The sequence below is a fragment of the Schistosoma haematobium genome, chromosome ZW, assembly GCF_000699445.3.
Source record: "Schistosoma haematobium chromosome ZW, whole genome shotgun sequence".
NCBI classification, from domain to species: Eukaryota; Metazoa; Platyhelminthes; class Trematoda; order Strigeidida; family Schistosomatidae; genus Schistosoma; species Schistosoma haematobium.
The window spans coordinates 23,138,770-23,162,497 of NC_067195.1; the positions used below are offsets into that span (position 1 = coordinate 23,138,770).

The 23,728-nt window shown below is 32.7% G+C and overlaps 2 protein-coding genes across 3 annotated transcripts in view; one reads left to right on the forward strand and one right to left on the reverse strand.

Moving 5' to 3' along the window:
* MS3_00003057 (uncharacterized protein) overlaps positions 1–8,433 on the forward strand; it is a 20,980-nt gene extending 12,547 nt beyond the window's left edge. Inside the window, exons 22-29 of one of the 2 annotated variants that reach the window (XM_051210738.1) lie at positions 1,233–1,334; positions 1,375–1,488; positions 2,915–3,138; positions 4,426–4,605; positions 5,138–5,264; positions 5,297–5,409; positions 5,446–5,583; positions 7,963–8,433. In XM_051210738.1, coding sequence (XP_051070755.1) covers positions 1,233–1,334; positions 1,375–1,488; positions 2,915–3,138; positions 4,426–4,605; positions 5,138–5,264; positions 5,297–5,409; positions 5,446–5,583; positions 7,963–8,022 — 1,058 coding nt within the window. In that variant the 3' untranslated portion in view covers positions 8,023–8,433. Of the gene's footprint in view, positions 1–1,232; positions 1,335–1,374; positions 1,489–2,914; positions 3,139–4,425; positions 4,606–5,137; positions 5,265–5,296; positions 5,410–5,445; positions 5,584–5,628; positions 6,164–7,962 lie in introns of those variants that run through there. The other variant, XM_051210737.1, reaches the window with a different exon arrangement.
* CAPS2 (Calcium-dependent secretion activator 2) lies at positions 8,049–23,605 on the reverse strand. The gene is made up of 12 exons (XM_012945154.3): positions 23,545–23,605; positions 19,893–20,159; positions 19,813–19,860; positions 19,665–19,775; positions 19,527–19,627; positions 17,162–17,416; positions 15,585–15,815; positions 14,296–14,417; positions 13,001–13,230; positions 11,286–11,417; positions 9,360–9,456; positions 8,049–8,537 (listed from the first exon to the last, which is right to left on the reverse strand). Exons 2-12 carry the CDS (start codon positions 20,142–20,144, stop codon positions 8,254–8,256), a joined length of 1,863 nt encoding a protein of 620 aa, XP_012800608.3. The 5' UTR covers positions 20,145–20,159; positions 23,545–23,605; the 3' UTR covers positions 8,049–8,253.
* Positions 23,606–23,728: the final 123 nt, after the last annotated feature.

Here is a 23,728-nt window from a genome sequence, read left to right on the forward strand (position 1 = left end):
ACTGGTATATACCCGTGCTTTCTGTTTGATTATGACTTGTAAGTGTTGGGAAATCGATTGCAGTATTGATTAGCTGTTACAATTTCATTTGCCAAGCAAACCAATCTGGTCAACAATATATATAATGTAATATCAACGTGAGCTATTCTTGATATTATCTGTTTGGAAGTAATAGGAGCAATATATAAACGAAGTTGATTTATATTTTGAAAAGTAGTTTATTATTTTTATGATCTGTAATCACAAAGCGCTTTGGCAAAGCCTTAAGTTCATGAAGTTTATTTGAAAAATTCATCTTAAATTTTCTTTTCATGCAATGAACTTCTACTTTAAAGGATCTATAAAAGAAACAGCTTATCATTCAGTTTCCTTATTTTTGTACCAATAACAAGTTCAAACGTAACTCTAAGTTCTAGGCTACTAGAATCCAGTTAGTGATTTTGATGCTTGAGTTGTATAGTGAGTTCCTCCACAAATTATGTAGCTGAGTTAAATTTCATGCTTGTGAGGTAGAACAGTAAACTAGGTGACTAAATCCGGAATGAAGCCGACTTTGTTTGATAACTTGCATAAGTTTGAATAATACTGTATGTGGAAATTTTATTTAATTAGGCCTAAAATATATAGTTTCCAAAGCAGTATTTAGTTAAAAGCATTCAATTTTGCAATATTTCGATCATTCTACATCATATGGTACAACGCCATCGTATTTGATTGTCACAAAAAAATGAATAGTATTATCCATGTGAAAATTTACGTAATCAATTACACTGGCTTTTAAACAGGATGAGTTTAGCATTCGACTGTTACTAGAACTAAAAAAATGTGCACGGAACAAATATGGTCATTTTACCAATAAATAATAATTTTCTGTAGATACCAAATGCCGTTTGTTGTGTAGTGAAAATTTCAGGGTATATTCAATGGATGCACTCCTACGATATTATTGGTTTTTCTTGAATTCCCTATTTTTTCCCAAACATTTAAGGTAAATATACCGGCGAGCATTTACGACTAAGATATTTAATCAATCCCAAGCACTACAGATGGTATATTATCGGATTATATAACATATATTTTATGAATATCACTTATTCAGTAGTCTCGTTTATTATAAGTAGCCACTATGCAAAATTTGTTTCTAATCTAGAAATGAATTGTCATTCATTAAATTCATTGGAAAAAACAATTAACTTCAGAATTGAAATCCAATAAATTTTTTTCATTCCCAGATGAGCTGAAATATGCGTATGTGAAAATGTTAAAAATAACCTGCTTGTTTCTACACGAAGTCTTCCTTCATTCTCAGTTTGTTGTCATGGTGGCACAACAAAGTATGTTTTTATTTTTGTTAATCTGCCAAAATGATTCAAGTTATTAGACTTCTAGCGAATGAACGATTCGATCCTAATTCTTCACTTCGAAATGATCTTCTCGAGATCATATTACACATTTTGATGAATTCTGATAGTAATACACAAGTACAAAGTTAGTTGACTATAAATTCTTTTTTTCGCTAAATATGGGATTTTTGTCGAATTTACTCTTGGTTTAGTTAAACCGTATGAAATATGCGGAGCAGTATTGAATAAGACCGCAACGAACATACTGTTTCTCGAGTTACTGAACGCTCATACTGAAAATGTAACAGCTTAATGAAAATAATAGTTGAAGGTTGAATTTTACTTCCTGTGCATAACATCATAAGTAGTTTCAGTAAAGTTTTCTTGTTCGAGATGGTTGGTTCAGTCAGGGACCGAAACACTCCCAAAATCATCCACTGAGCTACCGATCATCACCATCTCGAAATTAAACCGAGTACTAACCCCTTAATCCTAAACTCTTAAATCATAATTTCTTACACTAACTTCAAAACCCTGATTTTTTAACCATCTAACCTAAACTTTAATTGTATTTTAAGCTATAAGTCATACCATCTTTTAAATTTTTTACTAGGATTTACATTAGATAAAATATACGCTTTGGCCAATACTATCTCAAGTCTCATCACACTCACACCTGTTCAAAACGAACCAGTGTCTTTAGCGGGCTAACAAATAATACTTATACGTCTACGTCTAATGCATCAAAAAGTAATATTTGTCTTCTAGAGCTAAACATCTATTGAATCATAACCTACTGAACTAATAAGAACCTTTACGTTCTCCTAACAGCTAAATGGACTCCACACATGGCTGTGTATTTTATTCATCGCTTGTCGATAAAGAACTTCATTACCTCATCGATTATAATTGAGATAAGCAAAATATTTATTACGGCTTACAGAGTCAGTACTAGGAACGATCCTTTTGGATAAAATTGACAGTATTAATTTGACTTTAAGTACACAAAGTAAACTAAAAATTCGGACCTTCATCTTATAGCGTTAGTATTTGATAATTTTTTAGGTTCGCATAAAGATTTCATCGTAAAGTGATATCGTCAATAATAATCCTGTGGACAGTTCTCCTGAACTTTCAGCAGAAAGCAGTAACCGATAATGTAAGGGATCTGCTGACACATAAATGGCATAAAATGTTGGTTCCACTGTATCCTGGATTAACTCATGTTTGTATGTGCGAACCAATAGATTCCAATTTACTGGCCTAATGGTCTTGGGTTTCAGTGATAACTGAATCCAATAGTTGTCGGCTGGTGGAGTGGTCTGAAACAGGACAAAAAGCTGTCTACTGACACTTGATTCTTACAGTTATTGAGACCTTATCAAGCCCTGGTAAAAACTATCTTCTCTAGAAAGGAGTGGAATATTCTTTTTAAATGGTAACTCGTATAATACGGATGATTTGGAAATTCTATAACTACAAAAAAGAAAATTTTATAGAACCTGCACGATTTATCCTACCTTGATCATCTCTGATTTTTGTCAAATTAAGAATTATGTTTATCCATCTAGTTGTAAAACTGCTATGTTCAGAAATCCAAACCTGGGAAAGTTGTATTTTCCGCTTTTCGAAGGAGACTTCCAAAAGTTCTGCAGCTGATCGTTTGAAAATACATACTGAAGAGTTTCAAATCACAGCTGCAGAATTGGACTCCATTCTAGGGATTGGCGCCTCAATAAATATTTGTACAAAGCATTTAATAGTCAATCATGATATCGTTGACTCTGTTAGTAACGTGAGTGATTATATATTTGAATCACTTAATTTATTAACAAATTCGTTCATTTCCTTACTGTATTTCACCCCTATATTTAAACGTTCATTCATTTGTATACTCACTTTTTTTAACTTAAGTCACAATAAAAAACGCCATTGACTTCTATAAATGTTATACCTCACAAAATGAAAATTCTTAAATCTCATCAGAGAAACAATGTTATATTGACTCAGCTCTGGAAAAATCATTTAGCACTGTAAATTTAGGTGAATCTTGAAAGCTCCATCTGAATTAGTGAACCGTCTGACAATCCGAGTGACTCAGAACGCATTAAGAAGAAAGTTGAAAAAAACTGAATCCTGACAAATTCTACAAATTTTGATGGATGGTGAAAGCTAAAGCTATGAGAAACAGATCGATAATGGACTCAGGGAAAAAACATACTCAATAACAAAGATGCTTAATGTGATTATGAATCAGAAAGGTTTACCAAGATAAATTTAGAACCAGCAGAAACATTTACCAGAATTAGCGTTTACTCACTCTCCGTTTAGATGAAAACGTTTCGTTTTTGATTTACAAAACTATGACATCTACATGGTCTAAAGAAGTCCAAGTTCAACAGTCAAGCAGACGAATTCATAAAATAAATCAATCAGAGTTCCGAAATAAAAAGAGTCATGTTTTGCAATCTTTCTATACGTATAAATTTTCTAACATTAAGCTTCCGGGAATCATGTGATGTATCCATTTTCTTGAGGCTTTTATAAAGCAAAGGTTACAATAGTAATAATATAAAGAGACGATTAATTTTCATACGTTGATAAAAAAAAATTAGTTTAGTCATTGTACGGTGACATTCACTTTGTCTTTTATATCCTTTTGTTTGGAAATCAAGTCCTCATCGTGAATCACAGAGAAAGTGCTTTTATTCTAGATTTATACGACAAAATTATTTTTAAAATTCAAGAAGATGAAGTTTGTCAGCACTATCAGATAGTATTTCGGGCTTCTTTCAGTACTTTCTACCATAAAGTGAATTGATAAATCCATCATAGTTCATTAGGTAAAAAGTCTTTATCTTGAATTCATACTGGTTTATAACGTCTTAAAAATAATTTTGTTAAGGTTGAATACATATATACTTCAGATCTGTCACCATTTTTTGTTTATGTGAGGCAACATGAAGTCGAGTTATGAAATCACTTTCTGAAGTAGTCAGAGAATTAAACAATTTTTAGACCAATTTTTGTTTTAATTTCATTTTCATACGAATACTAAAATTTTGATCGCTTTTCCTTACAGTTACTGTTTATGAATCCAGAAACAATTTTAGAAATTTTGAGTCACAATCCAGTAACAAATGGATCTCCTTTCATTCAGACCAGTGCACTTGTTTGTTTATTGGAATCATTTTACGGACCACTGTCTCATCTTTTATGGCCGGATATATCTGAAAACTCAAACGAGAACTATTACTGTGAAGTGAGCATCAGTATTTTTCACAAATCGTTGTTAATTACGCGACTTCCCTACTGAACGAGCCAACCAATTTTAGATTATATGGTGTGATAATTATTGAAATACAGTTCGATTCCCTAAAATTGAGATTGCCTTTCTACCTACCACGGTCATTCAGGATCTTACTTAAATTAGTAGGAGACTCGACGGTCTAGCGGCTTAGTAGTAACTTATTTAGCAATATGACTAACTAGCATCTTTTAGGAATGATTTCTTTTCTGATGAATGCTAAGAGTTCATAAGGTTTCGTGTTGACAGTATTCAACGTTCTGTAGTGTCAAGCTGAGTGCTTCACTTCATTCTGCTAGCTTGTTTTCAACTAAAGTGATTAAACATGGTTTCAAGCGTGTTAAGAAATGATCTCAGTCAATTATGGGTATGTCGTCTCTTTGTTTATCAATAACAACTAGTAATTTTATCCCAATATTTGCGTTCTTGAATAGCACTGTGTTTTTATTGTGTCGAATTTAACTAATTCCTGTTATATTTCTCGCAGCTTTTCATGTGCTTGAATACTAAAATCATGGACATAACCCACAGATTTATTCAAGAACTGTCAATCGAAGTGTATGGTTGTCTGATTAAATATATCTGTTTAACTACCAAAAAACAATCATTTATCAGTAAGTTATCTATATTTGCTTACAATGCACAGATATGTTCTTATTGACTAGTCCATGGAGTAATATTATTCTTGAACATTTACAAATGGATGGTTCAGTAAATAATATTGAAAACTTGTCATCTTTCCTTGCTTTTGCCAACGTGGTAGGTATTTCTACGTTTTACACCACATAACCTTAGCTACTATCCACGAAATGTCCTGCAATTTGTTCAATTATCAATAAAAATCAGTTGGGGGAATTATTACTAGCTTATATACATGATAAGGATTTGTATGACTCAATTACGAAGACTTATTTAGGAAGTATATGTCTAAAGGTAAGTAAAGGAAATTTAATTATTCTAATTTTATGGAAATATAAGGTCGCTTCTCCAGACTTTGAAGTTCTAGGTTTCAGGGAGCGGTTATGCTTAGAAGTTATGATTGCATCAGACAATTTGCAACCTACTCTCAGTATTTCAAATCGCTTTAATTTGTTCTATAAAGAAATATTTTGTTTATGAACATTGAGACTTATGAGTTTGTTATATAGCCTCAAAGATTATATCATTAGTAAATAAAACGTATTTCTCGGCAATCCAAATCACATTTCTTTTTATGTCACGACAAATCGGACCTTCATAATTTTTATTCAGATACTATATGACGAAGTAGTTTCAAAACGTCTGTTCATAACTTCATATGATTGAATTTTGTTATGTATCTTTTAATCTATAATAAATAGGTTGGGAGTTTTCAAGCATGACATCAATTAACTTCTAATCCATTATTTTGACCTTTCAATCTAGTAGACCAAAAACCTACCGGTTTAGGTTGTTCTCAGAAATCACACTGTTTATTAAAGCTTAAAATTATATGATTTATTCTGGCTTACACTTATTCTACACTGACAATCGCTATCTGTTCAAAACTATAGTTAAAACAAATACAACAATCAGAAAGAACTGTAGTTATTTCCTACGTTTGGATGACACTATGAAAATGATGGGCATGCCTCGATTTCACAGTGTACTACTTACAAATACTAGATTTCTGAAGGTTTCTTACAACTTTTTGAGGCACGCTAGTTTACTGTAGTGGAAAGCGAGTTTGACGTTATACGTAGATTCTTACGCAAGTAATCTTACAGTGTGTAAGAAACAGCGCTTGGGAAGCGCTGACGAGCTGAAAACAACACCTGAGTCCGGAAGCTGTTTCAACGGATAACCGGAGATTGGGCGTCTGTGAAGCAATTTTGGAAGTTGATGGAAAGCCAATTAGTAATATCCAAGGTCTTAAACGGTTACTAGAGTTTTTCATAAAACAGCCCAGCTGGCCCATTATTCACAGAATCGCCAATTAAATTTCTTGTCATCCCTGATCGGTGACAACTGATCAACCTAACGAATCGAAGATTCTCAAAGTACTCCAACTTCTAAAGCGCCACAATTCACCGGGCCCAGATGGCCTACAATCCCTCCCTTCGTTAGGTGAGGGCGAAATTTTGATCAGGAAACTGATTGAGTTGTTTGGGAAGGCTTTTGAAATAGTGTTCCGGAAATCCTGGGACGAAGTGATAGTGTTCCTCAACAATAATTAATGAAGGCCAACCGTCGTTATGTTTTTGATGTTAGGGTTCCCGTCAATCTGTTGCAAAAAAGAACTGTACTCTACGATTGCATAGATCTGTCACCTGGAGGAAAACTTCTCGGTAACCATACGATATCGTCTTACTATGATATGAGACAAAAGCTATCCAATTCGCACTTCTTCTGTTGCAAATCCGTGTCCGTAACTATGAGATTTACTTTGCACGTTCCGAATACAACACATTTCTACAAGACTCAGAAATCTGTACTGTCACTCATACTTGGTGGTGAACCGCAATATATGTTCGTGTGTATGGTAAGCTGTGCGAGTGATGATGATGGCATGATCGATGAGATCAACCTACTTATAGTGAAATTCAGAGTGGATTATGCCAAGCTGATTCATCTTTGGCGCCTTCATGATGTTAGTGTGACTGAAATATCCGATCTACAACGCGTCGAGGAGAGCGATCCTGCCCCGTGATTGTGAAACCTGACCTTTCCTAGCTGAAGATGTCCGGTGACTCTCTGTCTTCGAAGTAGTGGTGACATTCGATGGCAACACCGTGTTAGCAATGCTGAGGTTCGACAATGTGTATCCGGGATCAGTGATGACAATTTAGTGTCACCATCTTGAAACACTGACCTCGGTGGTTTGGACATGTGTTGCGAAAATCATCTGAGCGATTTTCATGTTGTGCTTTATTTTCGGACTCTGGGCGAGGTACAACATTGGGAGAAGTGGTCATTTCACAACACAATGTCATAGTATGAATGAAAACCGTACGAGACTGGGACATTTCAGTTCCTCACTGCTCCCTGGTTAGGATTCTAAGGATTATACAACTTAGTGGCTTGAGACATTACCAAATGTGAGTGGAAACGGAAGCCAATGGAGATCCTGCAGTAGCTTTCTTTTACATCCTTCATATAAAAAATTGAGAGGACGTGGCTTAACTGAGAGATGTGTTGCTGGTTGTATTTTTAACTGAACTATATATTCTATCATATTACTATTCTCGGCCACTCATTATTATTAATATTATTATCCCTAATCATTTGTTTATTTTTGATTGTTCTTCCCCTTCCTCACCTACCTCTTGATAATTCCATTTCACTATTTTTTAGAGCATATTTTGTTGCCCAGCTGTACCGATATTTGTGTACCTAACAAAATATATGCTTTGAAAACTGACGATTTTAAAAACTAAGAAGGAACAAAAATCCCAAATTTATTACGAACATATCAAAATCATAACTTCATAAAAAAGATTAAAAAAACAAATTATGTAGATTAAAACACAACGTTATATAGAACAACTAGTGACAGCTGCATGTTTAAATATAAATATGTGGAAGCAAGTTTGTCTGAATTATTCTATACGTTTATCATGATCATCATTATCACAGCATAGACAATCAAATGCACCATGTATCTTGTATTAATTTTATAAATGTATCACAGGAATCATTTATGTTTTCACCTAGAAAATAGTTTTGAGCGCACTCACTTGATGGAAGCAATGAACATAAATCCATATATGCTGCATCTGATCTTAACTGATCAACAGGACATTCTCCTAAAGTAGTCGAAACAGCTTGATAATATACTTCGAATTCTGTATACTCTAGGCGTTTTTGAACATGAACGAATTTTTCGAAAATTTTCAAAACATCCGGTATTGAATGAGCTATATTAGTACCTGGGAACATTAATGGAAATTTCATAGCAATGAAACATTATTGTTGTGTATAATTAATGCTTTTTAATAAGTAAATGCATATAGTAATTGTCCTAATGTGAAATTTAGGAAACTCCAGAAACGGTAAAGAAGATAACTAATAATACGAGCATTTTGCACTTTCTACATTTCGTGAAGCAAACAAAATGTAATCTGTGAAGGCATGGCCTACACAACGTTAGGACAACTGAGCACTTCAGAAGTTGTGCTCATAAGTTTTTACATCCGACTCAAAATGTTAAGAAAAATTGTACATCTCTGCATACATCATCCCGAGTATGGTAGATTTATCCTTGATACTCTTCATGTTACTTTCGTATTTCTCAGAATTTTAGTAATGGGACTTTCCGTCATTAGTAAAGATTTCTGTGTAGACAGATATTTTTACTTGAGTGTTTTGTTCAAATTCCTAAAACGCTTTTAGACTGATATGAATGGTAACGGAAAGGAAACCATCTTGCTATTTGTTCCATATTTAAATCAAAACCTTATGAAAAAAAAATTGAAACTAAAGTTTAAAGGAACCAGTACAGTGTTCTTCATTAGAACTAGATATCTCATTTTATACAATTGAAGAAACATAACATATTCAATGCATTTGTATTTATTTATGCTGAAAGTGGTTAGTTTAGTTTAGATTGGTAAAAGTTTGTTAGTAAGAGTGCAGTCGCACCCTTAGTACCATTTATTTGCCTCATTAATTAAAAGAGATTTATTTACTGTATAAGGAAGAATGACAAACGCCACACCATTTTTGAAAAACCAAAAGAATTTAGAATTTACCCAGTTGATTCACAGCCCATTTAGGAGTATTGAAAAATCGTTTGATATCCAGTAATTGGATATGACCAAGTCGATTTGGATCCATTTTTAAAAATACCTACATGATTGAACCAAGAAATAATGCAGTGTTTAAGAGTAAATTGTTATTATAAAACTAGGAATTCGAAAACAATTATTAGATGGTCAGCTTAGAAGGACACATGGAATAAATAATGAAGCATTTCCACGTCAAAATATTGTTTAAATTGTTAGAAATAGATGAGATTAGTTGATTTACGTAATAAAACAAAAAATGGATTGTATCTGTAGATGTATTCCAAACCACAATCTATTGAAACAAACAAGATATTTGACTTTTCTAACATATAAACGAAGCTTAAAATAACTGAGGAGGATCTTAATCCATTTACGATACATAAGTCGTGTTTCAAGGTATACATAATTCAGAACGCTAAAAATGTACAAAACTATGATTGTTATTAACTTCTGTGAGAATATAAATATCAAAGCTCCTTCATCGTTTTGTCAATTATGAACCAAACATAGATATTAAAATACATTTTACTTTCATCTAAAAATATTATCTACCTTTACGAAAATCATATGAAACCGAACCCATAACCTTCAGATTCCGTGCCAAACACGGCACTCTTAGGAAGTGACTAATAATCGAATGGTCAATACTTCCAAACATCTTTATACATATATATTACAAGTGTACTAAACAGATAAAAGTACGGTGAACACACTGATGTAGCGAATAGTAACTGAAATCTGTCTATTCATATAACTATCGCATACAAAACAATGCTGAGAGATATTCTAAACTGTGATAAATAACTGTAGTTTTGAGGTGGTATTACAAATTACTAATAGTACTAATTGAATTAAGACAGGCAAAACGTAACTAAGATGTCGCGTTTGAAGTGAACAGAATGGAGTCGTACTGTATTATTATAACCGATTAAAACACGAAATAAAACGTTTGATTGCGCAATAACCGTATTAATCATTCAGCACATTAACCTATCTGTGAAGAGTTAATTGTAAGATAAAATAATCTGGTTTTTAAACATTAGTATTGAGTGATTACAGTAGTCCAGAATTTGAGTAGACTGGTTTTGCATATGGTGATTCAACATTATTCTTTCACCGTTCTTACAAAAGTAACATGATTTATATCCATGTGAACGAAAACTGAATGTCTTGTATACCCAATCCTGAGAATCCTAAAAGCAGTTGGAAATTAAATGCCCAGGATTTCCTGGATTTCAAAGGTTCTATTGTTGACATGATTTTGTGTTGTACAAGCGCAACTGACTCGTTTATATTCTCACGTTTTACTTATCCAATATTAATATATCTCAGTTTAAATTTGAATATCTTTTCATACCAATAGCGTTGGAAGTGATTTTAAAAACTCTAGTAAGGAATATGTTAGGAATGGTTTATTTCATGCATCTCCATCGTTAGACAAACAAAAAATGAAGATATCAAACGTGTACGAAAATGTGAACATGCAGCATGTGATCGGATGAAGTGATCAACTTCAAACTTGATTTATATATGTCGGAAACAATTGATGAAATAAGTGAACAGTAGACGTGCACACAGACACCAGTTATAAAGAAATGTATATTTATGTGAATGAATGACTACGCCGACGAAAGTAAGTACGAAATCGATAGTAAGATTAACAGAAACACGATTATTACTCAGGTAACAGTTAAACCATAAACAAGTTCAACAAGCTTTTGCAGGCTTGGGTTTTCTGCAGGTGGAAGCTATCTTGACAATAACCGAATGTCCTCTTTAAGCAGAGATCACTATTCAGTGATATATCAATAAATGCGAATTAAAACCCCAAACTGGGTACTTTGATAGTTTACTCATTCTTTACTAAAAAATGTGTCAGAAACTGCTTACTTTCTTAACTAGTGTACGATGAAATTCAGGTAATTCTCCAAAAACAAGTGAAATGTAATCTGCGAAATGCATAATTCCATTGAAACCTGAATGAGCCTCTAACGCGTTCCATAATAAATCTAAGTTCTCTGTCTAAAAAAAAGTTTTGGAATATTATTGATTAACTGACCATTAAAAGTAGTTTTAACAATAGTCTAATAAGATTATAAGAAGTAAAAATAAAGGAGTATGGTAAGATTTTATTAACATGGTTCTCTTTTATTATGACTCAGTAACCAAGATTTATTCTTAATCATTTCGAAATTGTGTTCAATGAAGTTAACTTTATGAGAAACTAATGCATTAAATTATTGCACAGTAAATTATTATTGTTATCATTATTATTATTATTATTACTATTATTATTATTATTATTATTATTATTATTATTATTATTATTATTATTATTATTATTATTATTATTATTACGGTATTGACTGTTAAATGGACAAGCAAAATATTGTTTATTTGATCTTAGATTATAAGCTTTGACCTAATGGTACGACAGCAGCAATCAGATTCCAAAATCAATGACGGATGGTTTGTAACTTGTTAAGAGCTATGTAAGAACTCATCATAACTTAGTAATATATCGCTACTTCGATGGTGAAAATTAATGAACACAGCAAGGCTAAAGAATAGGCACAAACTTGAGTGATCCTTAGAATGACGATGGAAATTAATTCTTCTTGGGGGAAAAATGGTGAAAAGTAAATAGATTGAAAATACATGACATTTAACAGGATTATTAAATTTTATGAAGTAACCTCACACCCTTTTCAAACCCATATAACCACTTGCACAAGTATCCACCATTATAAATACAAATCACTATCCTACTTCAGCAATATTCTCTAACCCTGATTCCTTTTCTTCTACTCTAAGAAATAATTTACGTGAAAAGATTCATTAATCACACGAAAACTTGTTGTTCATTATAATTTTATCATAAGTTGGTTCTCATATAAGCTCTGTTTTCTGACTGATTGACAAGCTAATCAAGGTCGGTCACATAGTTGACTTCTTGATATGAAGCGGCATCCGAATTTACCAAACTACTAATGCATTTAATGCTTCTGGTAATCACTAAATATATCAACCTAACTCAATCAAAGAAACCGAAAAACGTGAATTTGTACTTCCACTGGGAATTATTAAAGGAATTCTTTTATGGTTGATATTTGACAGTTCTCTTATTTGGTCTGCTTGTAGGCATATATTCCAAGTGAGTTTTCATTTCGAATGAATCTTTATACGAAAAAAGTATCGGCATAGTGTTTTGTCATAAGCATACATACAGATAGGCTTCCTGTTTTCCAATCATTAGATTTTTGTCCGTCCAACGCTTATCTTCCAACTTTTACAACCTTCTGGTGAGTTTGGTGAAGTTTCGGTGTTATCACTGTCTACTGCTTTGTGAACTATACGTCATGGTTTAATTATGGCGTTGATATAACAATAGGATACCAATCCGGTATACATATATAAACACGTTGATGAAGAGAAATAAGAAATCATATACTGCATCACATATGCAAAAGTATCGAATTATCCTAAATTATGCAAACTAAGCCGTATTTTAGAAAAGCGTCTCATCGGCAATTTTTTCAGTAAACGTTTGGTTAAAACAAACCAATTTCTTTAAGGATGAACAAAATTAAATAATTACAACTAACTTTGTCTAGTCCTGAAAGTCTAAACCATATTAAGCCATCCTCGAATATTTTACGAATTAACTGTTTCTTTATATTTAATTCGTCTTCTTTTGAAAGGTTATTGTTATTTTTAGTAGTAGTATCACCCATCAGCTGTTTGTTACTTTTTATATAGTTTCGGTAGTATAAATGTAAATTTAAGTAGGCTTCAATGGGACTATTACGTTTTCGTAACTCTTGACGCCATAAACCTATAAATGTGAAATAAACACTAAGTGCTGACCAAATACTTAAAAAAGGATTAGGAAGAAACAAAGGATAATAATCTCATCTGGATAAAGTATGAACAAACAAAAACGAAATTAATATGTAGTAAAATATATCGCTTAAAATTCTGAATTAAAATATACAAAACTTATGCTAAATTATATGAAAATAATTATATACGGAACCCCAATTCGACACTACATGAAAGTTTCCATAAACCGTTATACTGACCAGGGTTGAGGAAAATCCTCTGAAGTTCTTGGTTATATGTATGGCTCCAAGCTAAATCGAATAAAATGCGGATTGTTTATTATTATCATTATTATGAGAACAGCATTTACAGTGGTACAGACTAAATGTAGGCCTTATGGATTTACGTTAGATGGTTGAAGGAAGATTTCCTTCTGACTGCCTCCAACGCCACAACATAAATATGTGGTGCACGCGATCTCGAGTCACTTGGACTAATGACCATATTCCAACTTAATCAATATAATTTGATTACAACTAATGGACTGGACAAATATGTCATTGATTACTACTCAAAGACCAATCGATGTAGGTTCTGTGTTTCAAATGCTAGCTTGTTTAGAAATTAGTGGATATGTTCATAAGCTATGTAGATCAAAAGCAATAGAAGTAAAATATATATGAGGGACATAATGTCATCTATATTCGACACTGATATCTCACACTGACTAAATTTTATTTTTTAACAAAACATTCTCCGCCAAGATAAATCTTTTCAAGTTATCATTGCATTTACTTTAAAACTTGACACATGTATTGATTCAAATCATCTAACCAAACTACTTGTAATAATGAAATGGACAATTGATTAGTCATATGGTAAAAGGCAATTCAGTATTTATTCTACGTTGAAGCTATCAGTTATACTTTGTAAATATTGCATTCTTATGCTTGCAATAAAGTGGTCAGTAATAACGTCAGCAAAAGCGGTTATGCGAATAATGATGATAGATATATTTGTTTTATTCGTTAAATTACAGATCATAAAATCATTTGCTCGTACAATTCAAAATACTCACATTGTAATTTAAACAACTCCATCATATATCTCGGCCTGATTAATAAACGTGCGACATGAAGTTTTGCCATTACAGAAAACCACTGTTCTTTGGGTACCTTCTGTCTTGATAATTCTGATTCACTATGGCACAAAACATTTTTAAAAATGTAAAAAACAAATAAACATGAACGAACTGTTAGATAATCATCAAGGTGGTGTTTTAGCCTTTAATGTTCCTTGAAGTTTGTAGACCATAAAATATAACATGGCAGTTATAGAAAATAATAAATAACCATTATATTCTGCGTTAGGTCCTAATTGTCTGAAAATTATGATTGAAAACTATTGTGCCCACAAATATTTATCATCAAACCATATCAACACCGAAAAAATAAACGATGCTTAGAGAAGTCAACCCTTATTTTTCAAGTATAATGATTGGTGAGCTTTATTAAGTGGAATTTAATACACAAATTCTTTCAAACCGCTACAAATGTATTTAACTGGTCAATTTTAGTGAAGGAAAACTAGATAAAATTTTCTTTTACAAAACGATTATTTTAAAAAAGTAAAACGTTAAATGTTATAGTTAATATTTGATCATAAATATCTGCTTTTTATCATCTTATACGTATTCTTGGTATTATACTTCTCGATACAAAATTATTTGAGGCGGTTGCCGCGTAGTAGGATTATTGGCTACAAGGAATAAAGAATAGTAACATTTCTAAGTTTAGTATTAATGTACTTAAGATAATTCATTGCTATGGTAAGTAAATGATAGATCAAATAATCCACTAGAAGTTCAGTACCTGGTGATGACCTTGTTAGTTTTATTGGAAATTAGTTAAAGGTATCCAGTAAAGAAACTAGTTTAGCATCTCGTCAAACACTAATCTTACAAGATCTCGAACACCCAACTAAATACATCATCCCTTCTAAACCGGTTTTGTATTCCTCATCGACCAGATTTTAATGAAATATTTGGAGATATTACATCATTAGCATCTTATTCGTATTTTCGCCAACCAAACAAATGTCATCTTGTTAATACCTTAGTGACTAAACTCTATCAATCAAAGTGCACTACGATGTCGAATAACTTAACTTTGTGACCTTTCTGAAATTAAATCAAAAGAATTCAACCGTTACTGGGAGCTAGATATCACGTTGGTTACTCCTCGTCTGTAGATTGCAGTGAACATCTGGGTTAACTGATTAATTTTTTAAACTGAACTTATTTAAAAGACATTGAACTTAATTTATAGACTCGATGTCACGTTTTTTTTCTCAACACATTAAACTTACATTGCATTAAGTTTACTTAGTCGATCTACTCCAGTGATAAGAATGCGAAGAATATTTCCAGTGTGATGCAAAAACTGTTTTAATGGATTAGGTGGATTATGGTTATCTGAATAACGAATAAATAATATTGCTCCAGGGAAAAAATCAATTTCTGGTAAATACACCTGACCATTCCTTGCTCCCCATACACAGTGATACAATGATCGACGTAGAAATGGTAATGGTTTAGAACTAATGTAAAGTTATGTACAAAACAGTGAGAAAAAAACACTGGTTAATAATAATGAAATTCCAGTGGAACAATATAAATTATTTAAGCTTAGAGTAAACCGATAGAGATGACATGAATTCTGTTTTTAGAAGAAATGACTGAAAACGAATGAGACGATAGCGTAGTGTTCAAAAATTTAGACTTTAAGAGGATTGGTAGCAAGTGTGAGCACTTCTTATCTACATCATATAGAACTGTTGGATAGTGCTTACAAGAAACGTGTGATTTAAAGCTGAATCCATAAAACCTGTACCTGATAGCTAAATGACTTTTGCAAAGGAATGCGTTCTTATCGGAATCATGAGATGATCAAAGTTACAAACCATAGAGAATCAAATTTATTTAACATCATGTAGTTATAGACTATTACTTAAGTGTTGAACAGTTTCCGTCATTATTTTCAGTGATTCTTTAGTGCTAGTCTTCATTTAAACTCTACAACCCATTATCAACTGAAAATGTGATCAGATATTCAAAAGACATGTTATTTGTTTGCTAATAAAACCTTTAGTGGAAGTCAAAACTGATTCGTACTGGGTTAGCGCGAATTTCTGTGTACCAGCATAATTACTCATATACCAGACGGAGGTAAACACTAAAAGAAGCAAATACGCTGTTTATTCATTTTTACAAATCAATTATCACATTATTCTAATTTTATCATTCATTCTTATTTCGTACTTATGTGGTTACCTCATATTTATAGCTCAATTGCTTAAACAGACAAATTTCAAGCTCGCTTCCACACACATTGGCTTAGTATATCAATGATTATTTTTGCTTTATGACAAATGGCGATGGCAATCCATCATTACCTTATTAACGTTTTGGGTACTTATTCAGTTAAAAAGCAAATAATTAGTGTCCTCACAGATGATTCTTTACTCCTAAAAAGTAGGTGTCTGTAAATCACTGATACTCGCTATCCTGACAAAGATTTTGCACATTTTGGGTCACATCCATCGACGATGTATTTTGACTTATTGAAGCTAGAGTGCACTGTCTATTAAACTTAAAAAAACATGGTCAGTTTTTCAGCAGACTAATGATGCACTGATATACAACAAACATTGTCAAAATTCACAGTTTGAAAGTGAGGATTAAAAAGATGAATCACACACAAATGTTCAGTCTTATTGAAAATCGAAAGGTTCAAATTAATTTTTAATCTATTATGTTAGTGGGATTAACAATACAGATTTACAAGCTATACTATGTACACCACACAAAAATCTCTCCCAATGGATTAAACAAAGGGACACTTTTTTTAAATCCTAAATAATAATATTTCAAAGAGATAGCTAACCTAACTCCTATCTTATGATCTTCATATAATGCCCATGTAGAATCATTTGGAAAGGCTATTCCAATGAATTTACGTAAAGCAAATGAAGATAATGAATTAGTCCAATCCATATCGCTTGTCTGTCTAAATTGTTTTTCATTTGATATATCATCCATATTAAACACAAGGAGACGTGCAGTAAACCAAATTCTATTTTTGAAATTAGTTTGAACATCATTAATAATTTTTAAATGATCTAAATATTGATTGCTTGGTCTGTGCATAGAAGAAAATAAAATGAAGAAAACGAAACGAACTAAAATTTCACTTTTGGATTTAAATATATTGATAAATGAATGTATATTATTCTGACCAGTTCTCACTTATTTTAAGGTTGAGCGAAATATCTCTCCTTTTTAAAAAGACTTAGTGTTTTCTTATGCTCAGTGATTTCAACTGTACTTAATGTATGAGTAGATTTCACTAACAGAAATGACCACATGTAATTACTGTGGGAAAACTGCTGAGAAAGTACTGATATCATCAAATTAAATGGTGAGGACTTTGATTTCCTGAATAACTATGCGAAGCTAACTACAGAATTAGGGTTAAACTTTATGATGTTTTGTAGACTGAAAAATGCATAGATACATAGAACTGATATCAGTTTTGTAAACCTGATATTAAGTTCGATAAAAAGAGTATATTCTTCTCGGTAGTGACATGGTACGAAAACGTTTACATAGCATATCTTTTCGACTTAAATCTGAAGTTCATATAACTTTCAAGGTGGTGATTAATTTTACTGATAATAATAATGCAACTTACAAACAATAATCTCATCAGAAAACGTTATATAGAATTTATCAATTGTTAGTTTACTGAGAAAAACTTAGATTGACTATGAATAGCTGAAAAACTGATTACCTTCAAGTGAAGATTGTTTTCACCATAGACTGACTTCAACTAAAAACCAGTGAGCACTAGAAAGCTGTTTAGCTCTAATATGGGACTAACCAGAGGTGTGTAAGCACAACCTTACAGGAGTGTGAACTTGAGACCCTTGGATCATGTGATACGATAATTGCCGATCACGTCAGGACTGAGACATACCACCGATAGCAAAAGTGCTAATCACACCATATTGTAAACTGATTGAAGTTGGAATGTACACTATTTGATCCTGATACAATACCCAAAAATTAGGCCTAAACGCCAGGTCTTCCGCCAATCGCCTATGACATTTTATCATGTTCATGTTTGTATCTTGTATACAAACATGATATTTTATTACATGAAATTATATTCACTTGGCCAGTGGTCTTGTCTTTGATTGTTATTCATTCGGAGGCTCGAGTTTCTTGTGAACAGCCATCACTTAGCCACATCAAATCACTGGGCCCATCTATAGATTAGCGGTTTGTTCCCCCATAAAAAACCTAATTCAATGACCTAACATTGACCGTGAGATCATGAGTTCCTAAATCCCATCATGTGTGGGGCCATGGATTCAAAAACCAGAAGGAAACAGATGTTGCGTAGTTTTAGTAAACCATGTATGTAATACACACAGATAGGATCAACACAGAACTTAGAAAAGATGTATGTTGGTCAAAGTGGCCACACTACATTAGCACGACGAGTTGAAAAGAACAGAAAGAATAGAGATAGTGTAGTAAAAACGACTGAAGGGAAGAATAAATTTTGGGAACAGTTTGAAAAGACAGACGAGAAAGATATGTAGGAAGAGTTACTGCAACTTAAAATCTTGTTCAACATCTATAATAAAACACGATAGACCCTAACTAACTCTTAATTACTGCGTACGATATAAATACTTTTCTAAACTAAATATCACTGCTGTTTATCAAACGCTTTGACCAGAAACTGAATGTGTAGTTAGCAAATTGAACGATTATTTTGGCGTATTGTTACGACTAACATTTAAATAACGCAGTTACATTGGAAAATTACTTTTGCAAATCCTCAGTCTTATCATACAATCACTTGTACACGAAAGTACTAGTTGATTTCTGGGACAGAAACATTGTAAATCCAAATATATTACTAAGGATATTGCTGTAAAAATTACTTATTCTCGTACGTCACTCTAGATTTAAAGATCCCTAGCAATAAACGGAGTTAAAAAGCAGCCATAAAGGTTAGTTAATTTTCATTTCATTGCATTTTTCCATGACTCCCAGTTTCATACATTCATCTTGAGTGATAATAACGTTGAATGACTTTTAAAATTATCCTTTCTCAGATAAATGCCTACTTTTATCAGCATTCACTAAAACTGGTATGACTTAATTCCTATCTTACATGGGTAAAATGAAGTTCCGAAAAATAAAGGTAACTAAGAAACAGAAGAATAAATTAATACCTTGAAAGACCTGGTGCCTGACGGATTGAGTAGTCAATCAACTGCTTAGGTGTAACCATACTACTGAAACTACGTGATGTTTGGTTTCTTGGAGTGATATTCTACGACTGAGTTATCAAAAAATGTAATGTCGTCTACCTCGCATTCATGGGCTTTACAAGTTGATTCTTTTCGCCACAGTTTTTCGAGATCGGAACACATGCGCTGAGTAATATCGCCACATGACGAAGATAAATCTTCATCGTTATCCTTTCTTGAATGTCTTAAATACTAAATAACCACCTACCTCAGAAGTGCGTACTACTTCTCTGCTTTCCGTGTTGTTGAAAGAAGTCTGAAATGTAAACAACCGAAATGATATCTTACTAATGGTAGATGTGTTGCCCAAGGTGGATATACAGCTGGACGTATAGACAAATTACGACTTGAGTTTTCCGACGATTCTGTTCCCCAGCTGATTGTTGAATCTGAGCGGGCGGAATATTCCCCTCCTTTGGCAACAGTATACAATGGTTCATCCTCAGAGCTTGGACAATTATCTAAGCACAAACTTGGAACACTTTGGCGATAGCCAATAACTACAACATACCTGGTGCTAGCTATTTCTCCTTCTCTCATGGTGTAATTTAACACCTGACACCAAAATTAAGAAAAATTATTCCTATTACAAAGTTCTCACTAGATTAGAAATCTTAAGGAATTTAACACTGTTTTATGTAAATTGGATAAAACGTTCTTGAAAACTAATTCAAGTCAATTCTTAGTAAATACATGAAACAATACAATTAAAGTAAAATTCGTTACTCTACATTGAGATATTAAAAACCAAAAATACATATACCAGTGGTTATTGTGAAACAAACACAAAACCTCTCGACTAAGTAACAAGCCTAACTTCTTAGATATGGGAAATAAGATCAGATGAAGGGCGTGTTACGATTATTTTAAGACAGCCATCACAAACGGTTGTAATGGTTTTAGAGATCTTAAGTTGCTCTTCAAGTTCATTACTTGACATTGTCCGGAATGAATATCAACAAAAAATATACGTGGGTTAATTTTCCATACTTAATTTCTCGATGGTGTCAAATTGCACATCACAGAATGAATTTCAGTAACTAAAAAACCGAAATTATACTTCCACGTTTGTAAATCCTCTAACAAAACCGCTCAATCTACTAATTTCAACTAAAGGTTTTTAGCCCCGCCAACTATTCCAAGTGGTTTCACTTTTCTTTTTCACTGGCATGTGTGCTGGATGAAAATGAAAACTTGAATGAATAATTTATGCCAAAAAGTTTCAGAATGTCGACCTTTCATATGAAATTAATCTAAATGCACCAAAAAGCATAACGTCGAGTCAATACTTATCTTTGTTTTGTACTCAGTCAACTGGTTCCTAACAGACCATCTGGCTAACTTTATGGTACTCATCAACACGAATACTATAATCGATTAGACCTCTGACTGACACAAACTAGGTAGCTTTACTAGTAATATCTGTTTGTTCGAAATGTTATGAGTCTCACTTCAGAATGTAAAGAGTGATTGGATAAATCATATTGCGTGCTGCTCATAATTACTGTCATCAATTATAAAAGAATCTATTTCTCCGTAAGACTGAAACAAATAAACTTCAAACTATTTCAAAAATGATCATGAAGATTCACTAAATCTTTAATTTAATTCCCTTAAAATAAAAGGGTGTTCAGTCTAAAATTTCCAACCCAAAAGTACTATTTTTAAGCCCAAAAGGTCCGAATCGGCACAATGATTCGATGTTCAACATTAATTGACTTTCTTTTACACAGGTTGATAGCCAAAAACTTATCAATCGATCTCGAAAAAAGAGAAAAAAAATTCATGTGACAGATGAACAGTATATATAAGAGACTATGGTCATATATTCTGAAAAAACGATACTCACTAGCTAAAGAGAATTAACTGTAAGCTCAGCTTTTAAAAAAAAAACAGACTGCTCTCTATAAATCTTAACAGAGGTGATGTACTAAATACTTTAATCACGTGAAATTTAATAGGATCAGATAGGCTACACCTTGTGTTGGTTAGATAGCTTTAAATATATAAAGATGCTGCCTTCGTAGTAATATAGTGACTGTAATAACCGGGCGTATTTTATTAAAGGGGTGAAAAGATACCAACTTTACCCCCATCTATAAAAAGCAATCCATACGGTGTCAACTTATGAGCCGATTTCCAGAAAAATTGATTGAAAGCATCATAATTAGAAAAATATCCCTTTTAGATTGCTCATAGCGCGTTTCAAAAGGTTGCCTACTAACTGCTGAGAAAGAGAAGACAAGAAACAAAGAAATACAAACTGGTCATAATGAACCGTATCTGGAAAAGCATTGCGTTGGCCTTCAGTTCCGGAACACTATGATAGTTAAGAAGTATTATGAAATTAGACAAGAGCACGTACACTCTTATTTACATAAACAGTGTAGTCGAAATAAAAATGCAGTCGAATACTGTAAATTCATTTCTGAGAACCGACTCAAATCTGCTATAAACAGTCCAAATAGCCTTCACGTAAGATTCTAGAGATGCACTTAGGACACAATCTGAACATGAGAAATAGTGGAGAATGACTTTGAACATGACACATTCCCTTTTTTATTCTAATCAGGTTAGAATAACCCAGAAGATACAGTGGCTATGCTTATTAGCAAGCAATAAACCTAATCTCAGTAAAGTACAGGTATGTGGCCATGTCACAGAAACCTGAAACATGATACCAGAAAAAGTATCGTTGTTGATTCATTGTAAAGACTAGACATGGACAGTAGTTTATCAGGAAAAGACTAATATTATCACTCAGCCCCTTGTTTTTAGTCGAAAAAAGTGCAGCCTAAATGATGCGTTGATGAATTTGATCTTTAAGAATGCCCTTCAATTCATAAAACAAATATCACTTGGCTACTTTAATTAATATATAAGTCAAGGTTTTTAAAAATTGTCACAACCAGTTTGAGTATCGATAAATATAACTAATTGCCAGTTGTTGTTATCGATACACTGACACAAATTTTATCCTGACATATTACCTATTATACCTCAAGAATTTATTAATGACTTAGTAAAGCAACATGTACTTGCCATTATTTACTCCATTTGGATCAAACGACGATGCTAATGCTGAACTGCAGATATGCAATAAGAAGTGCAACGAATGTATGGAAAAAAATAGATTTCGGAGATACACCAACTTAGTGAATAATAATGTGACTCACTTTTTATGAATTATTTAATAAATACAAGAAGTGGATAGGCAAGAATTTACTACCATGCACACGTGTATAAAAACGACCAGAGTAACATGTTCGTAATCTTTGATATGTAAGTAACGAGTTGATTAAAAACATTAGAATAATTCATTCGCCCAAATGTAAAAATAAGTCACGCAGACAATTTATAATGATAATACTATTGGTTTTTTGAAGTAACCAGAGTCAGTCAGAAACATTATATAGTTAAGTTCACCCCATCCAATCCATCGTTCCTCTACTGCATCCCTGACAGATTTCTAAGGGAACCTAAAAGTGTTACATTTGGTGGAAGGTTAACAGCTATGTATACTACAGCTACATATACTCAGCCTTACATAAACAATTTAACCCCAACTATATGAATTCATAATAAAACTGTTAATAATTCATTAAAGACGGTTCCCATAGTCCTAGCAAGTCTGAAAGGTCGATTTTATCGAAGTCACATGTGGACGCATAAACAGAACATGCACTGAAGAACTGGAATAAGATAAAGATCCAGTGCCTTATTTTCATTGACGTTCAGAGTGAGGTAGATTTGTGTCAAACCTAAAGTTAAGTTTTGTGATGGAGTAGTGTGGAAAGCACAATGAGTAAGACGATCTGGGACAGAAGACAACCGAATGGAATGTAAGTCAATTACAAAAACAAAACGTGCAATCCAATTGCATTTATGGTGTAAGAGAATGATAAAATTTAGAAATAGCACAGCAGTTAGACTAAGAAACCTGGGAATCGAAACAAGATGTAAAGGAGAATTTCGAATGTGTAACATTCACAACATGAAAGGAAGTCTAAGTTACTATGGTATCCAATGTATGGTAAACATATAACCAAGTCTTGACATTATAATCAAAGTGTCTATTTTGTTTTTATTATATTTTGAAGTATAATATCAATTTGTCCGCAGAA